This window comes from Caretta caretta, chromosome 28, assembly GCF_965140235.1.
Source record: "Caretta caretta isolate rCarCar2 chromosome 28, rCarCar1.hap1, whole genome shotgun sequence".
Classification (NCBI taxonomy): domain Eukaryota; kingdom Metazoa; phylum Chordata; order Testudines; family Cheloniidae; genus Caretta; species Caretta caretta.
In genome coordinates, this window is record NC_134233.1 from 11,111,535 (window position 1) to 11,124,446 (window position 12,912).

The following is a 12,912-nucleotide window of genomic DNA, read 5'->3' on the forward strand; positions in this document are numbered from 1 at the left end:
CGAAAGCTTATCCTCAAATAAATTGGATAGTCTCTAAGGTGCCACAAGTCCTCCTTTTCTTTTCACAAGGAGGAGGGTGTTGGGCTTCCTACAAGAGATCTCTCCCTACACCCTGCTCGGGGCAGCATCTCCAGTATCAGTCTGTGGCTAGTAGGTGTGTGATGGATCTGCTGGGAGAGAGGAGGGGTGTCTCTTCGCCCCCTCACCCTGGTGTTTCCTGGATGCTCTGAGCGGGGTGGGGGTGGGACTCTGTTGGCTGCGGTCCACCCAGAGTTTCCGTTTGATTGGCTCCTCTCCCCCACAAATAGTGGGGCTGTGAGTGGGGCAGCAGGTCCTGAGTGTGGGGCTCTTGCTCTTTCAGGGGCCGGTGACCTTCGAGGAGGTGGCTGTGTATTTCACCAGGGAAGAGGGGGCTCTGCTGGACCCCACTCAGAGAGCCTTCTCCAGAGACATCATGCAGGAGACCTGTGAGAGTGTGACCTTGCTGGGTAAGGGTTCCTGTCCCCTCGGTTCTTGGAAGGGGAACGGAAGAGATGAGGTTCATGCCACCCCCACAATGCCACCTCTGCTCTGTCCTGTTCCAGCATCACCCCAGCATGCCCGTGACACACACACGACCAGAGACCCTCCCCTGCTGCTGAACGCTGTGGGAAGAGAGCACAGGAGCAGAATCTCACAGTGTCAAATATCTCCTGTTTGCACAAGTAAAACGGGGGGTTAGGTCTAGCATAACGAACAGAAGCTTCCTACCCCTGGCCTTCTCTCAAACCCTGAGCCTTCTCCACCCAGACCAGAATGTGCTTGGGGTGTAAGAAGCAGGCTGCTGGGGTCAGAGCGGCTGGTCCAGGGTTACTGATCACACAGACCTTGAATGCTGGCTGGGGGAATCCAGACAAGGTAGCTCCAGCAGCAGAGCATTGAAACTCAGCCAGGATTACAGATGACACAACTCCTCACTGCTTCGGATTGCCCCGTGCATGGGACAATGGCCTCGGTTGCTGGTGAAAATCCTTGAGACTTGGAGAGTTGCTCCCCCCATCCCCATGTGCACTAGCCACAATCTCTCTTCTCTGCAGACTTGGTTTTTTGAGTCCCTCATTCCTGAAGTCACATGACCCTGATTCTTATTTTTCACATTCTGCTTTTCTAGACTATTTAGAGTCTGTTGCTTCTGAATGATAGTTTCTAATTTCCCAGTGTTCTCCACACCCAGGGATTTTCCTACTCCCTCCCATTGCACTGGACTCATTAGATTCCCTAGTATTTCAGAATGGCCACACTGGGACAGACCAAAGGTCCATCTAGCCCAGTGTCCTGTCTTCCGACAGTGACCAGCGCCAGGTGTCCCAGAGGGAATGAACAGAACAGGGAATCATGAAGTGATTCATCTCCTGTCACCCATTCACAGCTTATGACAAACAGAAGTTAGGGACACCATCCCTGCCCATCCTGGCTAATAACCATTCACGGACCTGTCCTCAATAGATTTCTCATGGTGTTTTTTGTTTTTTTTTGTAACCCTATTATAATCTTGGCCTTCACAACGTCCTCTGGCAAGGAGTTCCCCAGGTTGACTGTGCATTGTGTGAAGAAATACTTCCTTTTGTTTCTTATAAACCTGCTGCCTATTAATTTGATTGGGTGATTCCTAGTCCTTGTGTTATGAGAAGGAGTAAATGACACGTCCTTATTTACTTTCTCCTCGGCAGTTTTGATTTTATAGACCTCTCTCATATCCCCCCTTTGTCTCTTTTCCAAGCTGAATAGTCCCGGTCTTTTTCATCTTTCCCCGTACAGAAGAGTTTCATACCTGTAATCATTTGGGTTGCCCTTTTCTGAACCTTTTCCAATTCCAATATATCTTTTTTTGAGATGGGGCAACCACATCTGCAGGCAGTATTCGAGATGTGGGTGTACCATGGTTTTATATAGAGGCGATATGATATTTTCTGTCTTCTTATCTATCCATTTCAGAATGATTCCCAACATTCTCTTTGCTTTTTGACTGCCGTGGCACACTGAGTTGATGTTTTCAGAGAACTGTGCCCAGTGACTCCAAGATCCCTCTGTTGAGTGGAAACAGCTCATTTAGAGCCCATCATTTTATATGTGTAGTTGGGATTATGTTTTCCAATGGGCTGCAATATGGTGCTATCCTGACACCTTGTACTGCTGAGATCCTGCATTCAGTGATATCCCTGCCCTTCCTGTTCCCGTTCTCATAAAACAAGAAGAGCATCCAAATGCGTGTTTACCTTCATTCCCTCAGCGGTCCTCATGGGAATCCCTGATTGGTTCCAAAGTGTATTAAAACCTTTCTTAAAGGGTTACCTCTTGGTGGTTATCAGGTCCTGTGAGTTTGTAGCCCAGAAAGACCCCCCTCAGTCAGCTCAAACTCAGCTGTTTATCCCCCAAAAGTCTGTCGTCTTCAGTCTCCTGAATGAGGGGAAATCCGTCACTACCCCTTTCTGCGTTGGGTAAAGCTTCAAAAGGTGGAGCTCTGCATAACCAGCCTTGAGATCTGGCATTCATCACCCTGTAGTGATACCAGCTTGCACAGGAAACCCATCCCGCAGCCCTTCCTGGTATCATGTGGCGCATCTCGGCATCATAGTCTGTGAAGAATTCATGCTTTCAAGGGCTGGCTTAGATATACAGATAACAGTCATAATTAGGGCAAGAGTTTGCAGGCAATGAAAAGAGAGTAATTGACAAACGTGAGCAATATCTAATCCTTTAAAGCCTGAAAGTGCCTTGGGGGGAGGGGACAGGAGCCGGCTGTGTGGGGGCGGTGGGGCTCAGATACTGGGCATTGAGAGCCTAGAGCCAGCTGTGCGCAGGAGAGACGGGGCATGAACCAGCTGTGTGCAGGGGAGATGAGCAGGGTAGAGGTGCTGTGGACACGGCCGCGAGCAGCTGTGAGTGCCGTCCTCTCTGCAGCATGATGAGAGAGCCTGGCGTCCCACTGCCGATCCCAGACTTGTATGAAGAGGGAAGAAATTGGCATCAAGTCTCAGCCGCAGCCAGCCTGTGTCCTGGGGAGGAGACGGGTGTCTCCAGGGAGAAATCTGGGGGATTGTGACCCTGCGTGTCCCACCCACCCTCTGATCAGCAATTCCGGATATTAACGGTGATTCCAGAAACAAAGAGTAATTTTGGGAAAAAATGCAGTCCTAGCGACAATTTCCAGAAAACACTGGCCCTGGTTGTAACATTAAATCCGATAGTCTCAAGACCTAGGCCTGTGTTGATCAGATCCGTCACTCTGCCTTCACGGAGTTCACTCTGCTGGTGGGTTGTACCCCTTCCCCCATTCTGTGTCTGCCTTGTCTATTTAGATTGTAACTTCTTCAGGGCACGGGCCATCAATGCTTCTCGGTTTGTACTGTGCCTAGCAAAATGAGGACCCACTGTTAGTTGGCCCTTAGGCACTAAGGTAATGAATATGATTTATAATAATCATCTCCTGGCACTTTGAGCCAAGGAAGCCGGCCTTGGGACGTTACTACTTAAAAGTGAGCTGGGCTTAAAAGCATGGAATATTCTTTGTGACAAGTATCCCACAAATTCCACTGACCTCCCTTGTTTTCTTTGCCTTGAGCAGGGTTTCCAGTTTCCAGAACTGATGTGATCTCGCAGCTGGAACAAGGGGAGGAGTCGTGGGTCCCAGACCTTCATGGCTCTAAGAAAAAAGTGCTCCCGAGAGCTGCCTTCATAGGTGAGGCATTGATTAAACCAACCCCAAAACTGTCGGTGAATACAGGAAACATTTGGGATGCCCTACAAAGACCTTGTGAGCTCTCCAAGTTCAGGATTGTTCCCTGCAGATGTGGAATCGTTAGGCAGAGGTCACTCATGGCTTCCCACCTATCCTGACTGACAACTGGCAGCAGGTCCCTCCCCAATCTTGCTGTCCCCTGAGATTTCTTCTGAGATACGGACCCAGAACTGATCCCTTCCTTTCTCTCCTCTGGGGAAGGTTGAAGGGAAAATCAGCTCCTGATAGGTTTGATCTGTCCTGTACACGTTTTCGTTCCTTCATCCCTTTTTCCGTTCTTCTCTCTGAGATTTCCTTTCTCTCTGGCGCAGGCAGAGACTTACGTCTGGATTCTCTCGGTCTCCCGTCAGGTGTTGGGATGGTGAGTGAAAACGAGGAGGAACCCCAGCAGGAAGATGCTGAGCGAGTAGAAGCCCATGGGATGTTGTCAGGAAGGTCCAAAGGGAATGATTCTGGGAGCTGTGCACGCCCAGAAAAAACAAAAGCCTGTGAGAGTCAGCAGAGGCCAGAGGAAAACTTCGGTAGCCAGTCAGACCTTATTACACGTGAGAGAATGAACTTGGAAGGAACACGCTACACATGCCTCGAGTGTGGGAAAAGCTTCAAAGGGAGCTCGGACCTTCTCACACATGAGAGAATCCACACGGGTGAGAAACCTTATGGATGCCCTGAGTGTGGGAAACACTTCAAGCAGAGCTCACACCTTATTAGACATCGGCGAATCCATACGGGTGAGAAACCTTATGGCTGCCCTGAGTGTGGGAAACACTTCAAGCAGAGCTCACACCTTATTAGACATTGGCGAATCCATACGGGTGAGAAACCTTATGGATGCCGTGAGTGTGGCAAACACTTCAATCAAAGCTCAGCCCTTATCACACATCAGCGAATCCACACAGGAGAGAGGCCCTACACGTGCTCTGAGTGTGGGAGAAGCTTCAATCAGCGCTCAACCCTTATTAGACATCAGAAAATCCACATGGGAGTGATCTGTAACAAATGCCTTGACTAGGGCTGGCCAAAGGTATTTTTTTCTTTTAAATCACATTTGCTAATTCCCACTTAGTGATCTGTGCCCCATCTTCACCGTGGTTACTCAGCTCCCCCAGATGAGTTGCCTGCTCCTGCCTTTTGCAGCTCACTCTTCTTTGGGGTCAGTCCTGTGATGTTTTCTATCAACTCCTTTCCTTTTGGGTCAAAGGAGCGTGTGTCCCTCCAGCCAGGAATGTTCATCAGCTCCAGGTGGGGGAGAGAGGTTTGTTCCCAACAAGCTACACTGAGGCAAAAACTACCCGTGCCTTACATCCACTAGGACTGTACATGGCGTTGGCTGCTCAAGTTAGTGATCTTGGTGTTAAAAGACAATTACAGTTGTCGTGCAGATGCAGCCGAGGTGCAGTGGTTGGCATTAGCTTTCCCCCCCTTGACCTGACCTAAACTCCATCACATGTCCTAGTCTAAACAAAGCCTGAGCATCACAGTTATACTGTTCCCCCATTTAAAAACCATTGTTAGTCATCAAGTTCCCCCACCAGGATCATATTGTTTCATTCCCAGTTGTCAGAGTTCATCAGAGCGCTGTTGCTTCAGGTTTTCCTGAAGGCAGATATTTTTACTCCCGTTTTCCTCCCTTAAAATATATTGAAGTATAACAAAGAGCAGGAATAGGGAAGGGATAGGGAAAAATGTCTTTTCCCCTCTGTAACAACAGAAGAACATAGGGTAAATCAGAGGGATTCTCCATCACCATCTCTATCCCCCTGTTCTTCAATTGGTAAGGTCAATATTTCCCGAAGGGGCTGGGAAGAGGATTCTCTAGTAAATGATTTGGAACTAAGCAAAAGACCCATTCATTTGCCTCCCAAAGCAGTTGTGGCCCATGCCCTGCAGGAGGTTGCTCCTGAAGATCTTCCCTTCCTAATCAGGTGCATGTTGCCTCTTATTTGGGAAATGCAATCCCTTCCTAGGTAGAGATGGGAAAAATGGAAGTGACATTTCTGTTCAGCTCACTCCTGGGAGATGCTGTAAATGTGTAGGAAATGACATCCATGAGGAATGTGATAGAGCTGCAGAAAGACACCCATTTTGAGTAGGACATGACATCCATGAGGAATGTGATAGAGCTGCAGAAAGACACCCATTTTGAGTAGATACCTGACATTTGGTGTCTTAGAGGGATTCTAAGCCGCACCTGAATTTAGTCCCTTATTTAAATCTGTGCCACCAGATTAAAGAAACAAAAGGGCATATTTGGGGGAGTTCTACCTCAGTATCGCTACTGGTATGTTGTGTGGTTGGTGAAGAATTCTACGCCAGAGCCGTGTAAAATTGCTACAACTAAGGTCAAAGATTTGGCAAGAACTCAGGTAGAAATGAGAGGTACGAGTGGTTGATTTTCACCCCAGAGATGGACGCTATGGTGACCTGTGGCCAAGGTAAACTGTTTTTAGAATTGCTCACACTTCTAAAGGATGCCATGATGAAACTGGGAACAACTGTCTTTTACCATTTGGATCCCAAGTTTCCTGAAGCACAGAGAGAAACAGCTGATTCCTTCAGAGCCATGCCATGCCTATGGGTCCCAAACTGGCTGCCTTGCTGGACAAGAAGCACTTCTGTGTTGGTTAAATGATGGTAGCCAATGAGGGAATGTAACAGATTCCAAGTTCAGACTGCAGGATACATGAATGCTGAGTCCAGAGTCTGTGGTTTGGTCTCTTAGTTTTGCTCTTGAGTCTAATGCATGTGTCTCACTTTTCCGCCTCCTGCTACTCTGAAAGATTAGAAAGTGTGAAAGTAGAGCACAGGTGGTTTTTCTCATGATGCAGCCTTCCCACGTAGTGTGAGACCCCTTCCACCCACACTTCTGGGAGAAGACCCAGGGAGAAATGAACCCTCAGAAATGGAAGGTTCCTAGGTTATGGTCGAATGTGACTTCACACAGAGCTCACTGGGTGAAAATGGGAATTAAGAGAAAACTGCCCTAAAGGTTTATAGTTTGTAATGTTTGAAGAAATTGTTACCAGCAACAAGGAAATTGCACATGAAGTTTATAAGTGTAAGGTAAGAGGCTGATTCTGTGATCACTTTCAGTGTTACAATATAATTCAGGTTTTCTTCTAGCCCCCTCCCACAAAATAGCAAATGGTGGCTAATCCTGCAATAAAAACCTGACTCCAAAGGAATCAGGTTTGGGGGAAAAGGTGAGAGAAATAGCATGTACGAGAATAGAGACCCAGTATAGACTGGAATGATTTCTATTTCAAATGGAATTTATTTGGATAAATTTTAAAATAAATCTTCTGTTGGGAGGAAAATTACTTGAGATAAGTTGTGGAACCTTTTTCCCAGTGAGAGGGAAAGAGCCAGAGAGTTCCCCAGGGCTCTTGTTCGCAAAGCAAAGATGTCACATTAGGCAGGAGATGTCAAGATCTACAATGGTGATGGGCGAGTGATGGGAGCTTGTCTGGGTGGTTGTTGTTTGGTTGTTTTTTTTCCATGTAATTTTTGTTTTGTTTTTGCAACTAGTTCTTTTTATAGCTGCTGAGCCCCCTTGTCCTTTTGAGCACAGCTCTTTAACCCTCAGGCCTGGCTCTGGAAACCTCAGAACCGGCTTTGCGTTTTTTTTTTTCATGTTTGCTATCTTTGGAGTTCACACATCCACACGACATGCGGTTCACAGCAACGGATACTTTGAGAAACCTGCTGGGTGAAGCAGGCCTTTTCCAAACTGACATTGGCCCAAATTCTGCCTCAGTTCAGCTGGATTGGGACACACCTGATTTGCCTAGAGACGTCAGAGGAGGGGTAGTTAGATATAGGATAAGTAGGAATCGACAACAATGAAGTTAAATATAAAGGTGAAAGACCCTCACCTTGCAGGTCAACAAGCCTGTTCTGTTCTTTCCCTCCAATGCATCTGGCACTGGTCGCTCTCAGGTAGCACACTGGGCTTGACGGACCATTGGTCTGACCCAGTCTATGACCTGTCGTGCGTTCTTATGGAAGTCCTCTGCGGCCTTGTCTACATGGGCAAGTTTCTGCACAGGAAAGCAGCTTTCTGCGGTGTAACTCCCGAGGTGCGCACGCAGATTTCGTGATGCATGATAGAAAGGGGCCATGACAGGGACACACTGCCATGCGGGGTCAAAGTGAAGGAGCTGTGACATGCCTACCACAAGGTGCAGGAGGCAAACTGCTGCTCCATATTGGGGGCTAACTAACCCCAGCATCACGGCAAGAATCTACCTAGCAGCTGGAGAAAAAATATGTATGAGAGTCAAAGACACCCCCACGTGGCCTGTCTCTTCCCCAATCTCAACACCTGGAAGATTGTCTGGAAGACTCATTATTTGAACTGCGGAGATTGGTCCCAGGCTGAGAGGGAATTCAGTCTGTGTATTAAGATCTCAACATTGCCTGGAGCAACCAGTGAGTGAGAAAAGCTGTTTGATCCAATTCTTGCTTAGTATATTCAAATTAGAGTTTAGACTGGGAGTCTGTTTTCATTTGTTATGTAAACACTTTTGACCTCTGTGACCAATACTTATACTCAGTTAAAATCTAACTTTCTGGAGTTAATAAACTTATTTTACTATTTTATACTTACTCCTGAGTTTGTCCAAAGTGCTTGGGAAAGTTGCTCACATGACAAAGGCTGGTGCATGTCCCCTTTATTTTTGATGAAGTGGCGAACTAATTAATGAGCTTACACTTTTCAAGAGAAGGCCGTGAGCCGTGTAAGATGGTACATTTCTGAGGTGCAAGGCTGAGAGCTGGGGAGATATGCTGGTGTCTCTGTATAATTGAGGAGTGGTTTATAGAGCATTCATGCAACTGAGTTGGGTGCTTTGCTGCATGTTGTTGGCCAAATGATCATAGAATCCTAGGATATCGGGGTTGGAAGGGACCTCAGGAGGTATCTAGTCCAACTCCCTGCCCAGAGGAGGACCAATCCCCAACTAAATCATCCCAGCCAGGTCTTTCTCAAGCCTGATCTTAAAAACTTCTAAGGAAGCAGATTCCACCACCTCCCAAGGTAACCCATTCCAGTATTTCACCACCCTCCTTGTGAAAAAGTTTTTCCTAATATCCAGCCTAAATCTCCCCCACTGCAACTTGACCATTACTCCTTGTCCTGTCATCTGCTGTCACTGAGAATAGTCTAGATCCGTCCTCTTTGGATCCACCTTCATTTAGTTCAAAGCAGCTATGACATCCCCCCTCATTCTTCTCTTCCGTAGACTAAACAATCCCAGTTCCCGCTGCCTCTCCTCATAACTCATGTGTTATGAGGAGAACTCATGTGTTATGAGGAGAACTCATGTGTTCACTCAACCCCCATGACATCAACCCCCAGTGGATCCACCGCAGCAAACAGAGCCTACCAACCATGGATGTGTGTGTTAGTAGAGATCAAAGCGAATGTTAAATGTTCAAATGTATTGGGTGTTTAAACCTCCTGAAAACTCGTGGAATGTTGTTTGCACTGTTTTCACTTCTCTGTGTCCTGTTACGCTGTAATAGCAAAGAGTTGCCTTGTGTAGACCCTTGTCACTAAATAACCCCTCAAAGGAGAATGAAGGTGTGTGGGATGCAAGTGAAGAAAAGGTTCATTTCCAAAGAAGGGGTGGTAAGAAGCAGGATTCCTGGGCGGGGGGCAGGAGGGTGGTTTGCACTGTTGTTGCCCAGGGTGGGAATGGGAAAGTGGGCTCTGGCTTAAAGCGGTGTCAGGCTTCGGGGGGCTGGGTTCAGAGCTGGAGGTTCGGGTTGGGGTGAGGGTTGGGCTACAGTTTTGGTTCAGGGGTTTCGAGTTGGGGGGCAGGTTATGGGGTCAGGGTTCCAGTTGGGTTCCGGGTAGGGGGTGGGGTTTAGATTTTGGGGGGAGGGTTTGGCCAGCAGCAGCATAGAAATGCGGGTGGCAATGGGGTGCAGCCAATAGTGATAAGTCGGGGGTCTTTTAGGTCGTTTCAGTGTCAGTAGCACCCTGGGGTGGGGGTAGGGTCATGTTTACGACAGGGGGCTAAAGTGTTGGGGGAGGGGTGGCAAGTTGACCCATCCCACTTCGCACTTCCCACACGGACACGCACAATACGTCGAAGGCGTGGACGCACACACATCACACACACACGATGACACAAAACGGCACACAACAAGACAAACAAAAATACACACGATGCAAACACACACACAACACGACACAGAAAGCATCACACACAAAACACACACACGACCCACAACATGTCACACACACACACTCAACACAACACGACCCACAACATGTCACACTCAACACAACACGACCCACAACATGTCACAAAAACACACTCAACACAACACAACCCACAACACGTCACACTCACACACTCAACACGACCCATAACACGTCTCACACTCAACATGACCCACAACACATCTCACAACACGTCTCACACACACTCAAAGACACACAGCATGTTGCACGTACGTCGCATACACACAACTTCGCACACACAGTTTGTCGCATGTCGCACATATCACGTCACGCACTTGTCTGACTATGCACATGCACATGCACAACACGTCGCACGCACACACACGACATGTCACAGACACGACGCACACAACATGACACGTGACACAAAATGGCACATGACACAAAATGGCACATGACATTGAGACACACATATGACACTGACACGTTGCACGTGGAACACACAGCATGTTGCACGTCACACTTTACATGTCACATGCACAACACATCACACACAGCCTGTTGCACGTTGTAGACATCATGTCACATGTTGCACACACAACACAGTGCGCATCGCAGGCACGTTGCACGTCGCACGTATACAGCATGTCACGGCTACACTGCACGTCGCACGCGCACATGCACAACATGACACACAACCTGTCACACACACAAAAATCACAGCAACACAGACACACAACACATCACACACTCAACAAAACACTCAAGAAAACACACAACCACGTCTCACACACACACGACACCACATGACAAACGTCTCACACAATCACGTCTCTCACACATGCCGACACACACTCACGCACACACGCACAGCACACGGCGGCTCTCACACACGGCACTGACACACACGACGTCTCACACACCCACGACACGACATACGACACGTCACACGACACACAAGACGTCAGAGGACACGACACCGAAATCCCACCCCGGAGACGACCCCCCGCGGGGGCGAGAGCGGAGCGGGGACGGTCGGGGGAACTCGGTCTCTGGGCGGCGCGTGGGGCCGGTGTGGGCGGGAGGGAAGAGGGCGGCAGGGCCGAGGGCGAGATTCCCAGCCCCCGGCGAGCGCTGGGGAGCGAGGGCTCCGGCTCGGCTCTCGCAGCGGCTCTGGCGAGGAATGGTGCCGGAGCTCTCGCCGGAGGGGAACGCGGCCGGAGGGGCCTGAGCCGCTTGGGCCTCTTTCCAAGGAGGCGGAACCAGGCCTCCGCTCTCTGCCCGCTGCAGACCCGGCTGCCAGGTCGGCGCTTCCAGTTCCTCGTCCGCACTCGCCGTCTTCTCGTGTGTTCGCCAACTCGCTCTCTCTCCTCTGCTCTCCTGGTGCCGTCTCCCTTTGTAGGACCCGGGTAGGTGTGCATTCCCACAGGTGAGGTCTCGGGAGCCATGGAGAAGTCGGAGCGGAGGAAAATCATGCAGGGCAGTAGAAAGGCTGCTGAAAGTACCTGAAGAGACAAAGGGAATGAGAAGGGGGAAGTCCAGACTAAGACAGGAGTCTAGTCTGTAAAGAGAAACAACGGGAAGTCTAAGGTACAGAAACTCTTCAAGTTGCCAAAAGACATTTAGGATGGGAAATGACTTCTTGAATCCAGTCTCTTTAAGATCTTAGGCTTAGTATGTGTGTGTATTTGTATTTGCTTCGTAATCTGCCTTCTTCTGTTTGCTATCCCTTATAATCACTGAAAATCTACCTTTTCTAGTGAAACTATTTTTTCTTTATTATTATTATTATTATTATTAATAAACTCAGTTTGTGCAAGGGGTGCTCCATGAGGAAATGATTTGTGTGTTACTCCAAGGGGCCGCCCGGTGTCACTCTTGCTCCATGAGGGAAATGAGCATGACCTGAATTGGCCACCCAGTGTCACTGTTGGTCCAGGAGGGAAATGATTTGTGCATTACACTGACTGGCCACCCGGTGTCACTGTTGCTCCGTTAAGGAAATTATTTGTGCACTACCGTGAGTGGCCACCGAGTGTCACTGTTGCTCCATGAGGGAAATGCTTTGTGCAATACCTGGATTAGCCACCCGGTGTCACTGTTGCTCTGTGAGGGAAATGGTTTGTGCATTATCTGGATTGGCCACACACATCACTGTTGCTCCGGGGAGGGAGGGGGGGGATTGTTTGTGTGTTACTCCTGAGTGGCCACGTTGTGTCACTCTTCCTCCATGAGGGGAATGCTTTGTGCATTACCCTGTGTGGACACCCAAGACAACATACACATCACACACAAAACATCACACACACAAAACACGACACCGACACACACAGAGAGAACACGTCACACATACAGAAACACGTCTCTCACACACACACAACACAGGACACCGACACACAAACAACATGACACACAAATAAAATGACACACAAAACAGCACACAACACGACACACAAAAATCACACTCAATACACGACACCGACACATACACACACACACATGAGACGCACAAAACGGCAGACAACGTGACACAGAAATCACACACGACACCGACACCCACACACAATACGACACACAACCCCTCACATGACACACAAAACGGCACACGTGACACACACACACAACACGATGCACAAAACATCGCACACAAAATATCACTCACACACACACAACACGACACACACACAGACAACACGACACACGACACACAACATGAGACACAAATATCTCACACAACACATGACACCGACACACACAACATGCACACAAAACGGCACACAACACAGCACACACCGTCACATGCACACAACACGGCACACACCGTCACATGCACACAACACGGCATACAACATGGCACACACACACTCAACATGGACCACAACACGCACACATAAACACGTCACACACACACAAAACGACACACAAGTCACACACACAACAC

General features: G+C 48.6%; 1 protein-coding gene across 1 annotated transcript; it reads left to right on the forward strand.

Moving 5' to 3' along the window:
• The first annotated feature begins 454 nt into the window (after positions 1 to 454).
• On the forward strand, positions 455 to 5,008 carry LOC142070238 (uncharacterized). The gene is made up of 3 exons (XM_075123793.1): positions 455 to 488; positions 3,605 to 3,718; positions 4,090 to 5,008. Exons 1-3 carry the CDS (start codon positions 455 to 457, stop codon positions 4,788 to 4,790), a joined length of 849 nt encoding a protein of 282 aa, XP_074979894.1. The 3' UTR covers positions 4,791 to 5,008.
• Positions 5,009 to 12,912: the final 7,904 nt, after the last annotated feature.